The sequence below is a fragment of the Athene noctua genome, chromosome 36 (assembly GCF_965140245.1).
Source record: "Athene noctua chromosome 36, bAthNoc1.hap1.1, whole genome shotgun sequence".
Classification (NCBI taxonomy): Eukaryota; Metazoa; Chordata; class Aves; order Strigiformes; family Strigidae; genus Athene; species Athene noctua.
This window is the reverse complement of record NC_134072.1, coordinates 982809-984026: the sequence shown is the minus strand read 5'-3', so window position 1 is coordinate 984026 and position 1218 is coordinate 982809. Positions and strand designations below refer to the sequence as shown.

Below are 1218 nucleotides of genomic sequence, written 5' to 3'. Positions count from 1 at the left end.
CAAACCCCCCCAACACCCCTCCGGGGGCTCCCGCACTCCTGCGTGTCCCCCCCCCCGGGAACCTGAATCACCCAACAGGGGATATTGGGGTGCCCCCCCCCGACACTTCTGGGGGGATTGGGGTGCCCCCCCAGGCACCTGTGTCCCCTATGGGGGTATCGGGATGCCCCCCCCAGGCACCTTCATCCCCTCCTGGGTATTGGGGTGCCCCCCCCGGACACCTACGGGGTATTGGGGTGTCCCCCCCGGGCACCTGAACCCCCTACAGGAACATTGGGGTGCCCCCCCAGACACCTACGGGGGTATCGGGGTGCCCCCCCCCCAGACACCTACGGGGGTATCGGGGTGCCCCCCCAGGCACCTGTGTCCCCTATGGGGGTATTGGGGTGCCCCCCCCGGGCACCTGAACCCCCTACAGGGATATCGGGGTGCCCCCCCCGGACACCTCTGGGGGTATTGGGGTGCCCCCCCCGGACACCTACGGGGTATTGGGGTGTCCCCCCCGGGCACCTGAACCCCCAAGAGGAACATTGGGGTGCCCCCCCCAGACACCTACGGGGGTATTGGGGTGCCCCCCCCGGGCACCTGTGGGGGTATTGGGGTGCCCCCCCAGGCACCTGCGTCCCCTATGGGGGTATTGGGGTGCCCCCCCCGGGCACCTGAACCCCCTACAGGGATATCGGGGTGCCCCCCCCGGACACCTATGGGGGTATTGGGGTCCCCCCCCCCGCATCTCCATCCCCTCCAGGGTATCGGGGTGCCCCCCCCGGACACCTCTGGGGGTATTGGGGTGCCCCCCCCGGGCACCTGAACCCCCCACAGGGATATTGGGGTCCCCCCCCCGACACCTGTGGGGGTACTGGGGTGCCCCCCCCCCCCCGCTCCCCCCTTTCCCATTTCCCAGACACCCGGGGCCCTGCTGGGCTGGGGGGGTGTGCACACGCGTGTGCAAATGGGAGACGTGGGCCAGAACACGCGTGTGCGGCTGTGACGTGTGACCTGGCACACACACGTGTTCATGTTGGGGCGTGTCCTGGCACACACGCGTGTGCAGCTGTGATATGTCCCAACACACGCGTGTGCAGCTGTGACATGTCCCAACACACGCGTGTGCAGCTGTGACATGTCTCCGACACACGTGTGCATGTTGAGTTGTGTCCCAGCACTTGTGTGTGCAGCTGTGACGTGTCCTGGCCCATGCGTGTTCATGTTGGGCTG

At 68.3% G+C, this 1218-nt stretch overlaps 1 protein-coding gene across 1 annotated transcript in view; it reads right to left on the bottom strand.

Moving 5' to 3' along the window:
- The window catches only part of LOC141972855 (voltage-gated potassium channel subunit beta-3-like), an 8509-nt gene extending 7978 nt beyond the window's left edge, over nucleotides 1-531 (bottom strand). The window contains exon 1 of the mRNA XM_074930891.1: nucleotides 483-531. Coding sequence (XP_074786992.1) covers nucleotides 483-531 — 49 coding nt within the window. The remainder of the gene's footprint in view (nucleotides 1-482) is intronic.
- Between the last annotated feature and the right edge of the window lie 687 nt (nucleotides 532-1218).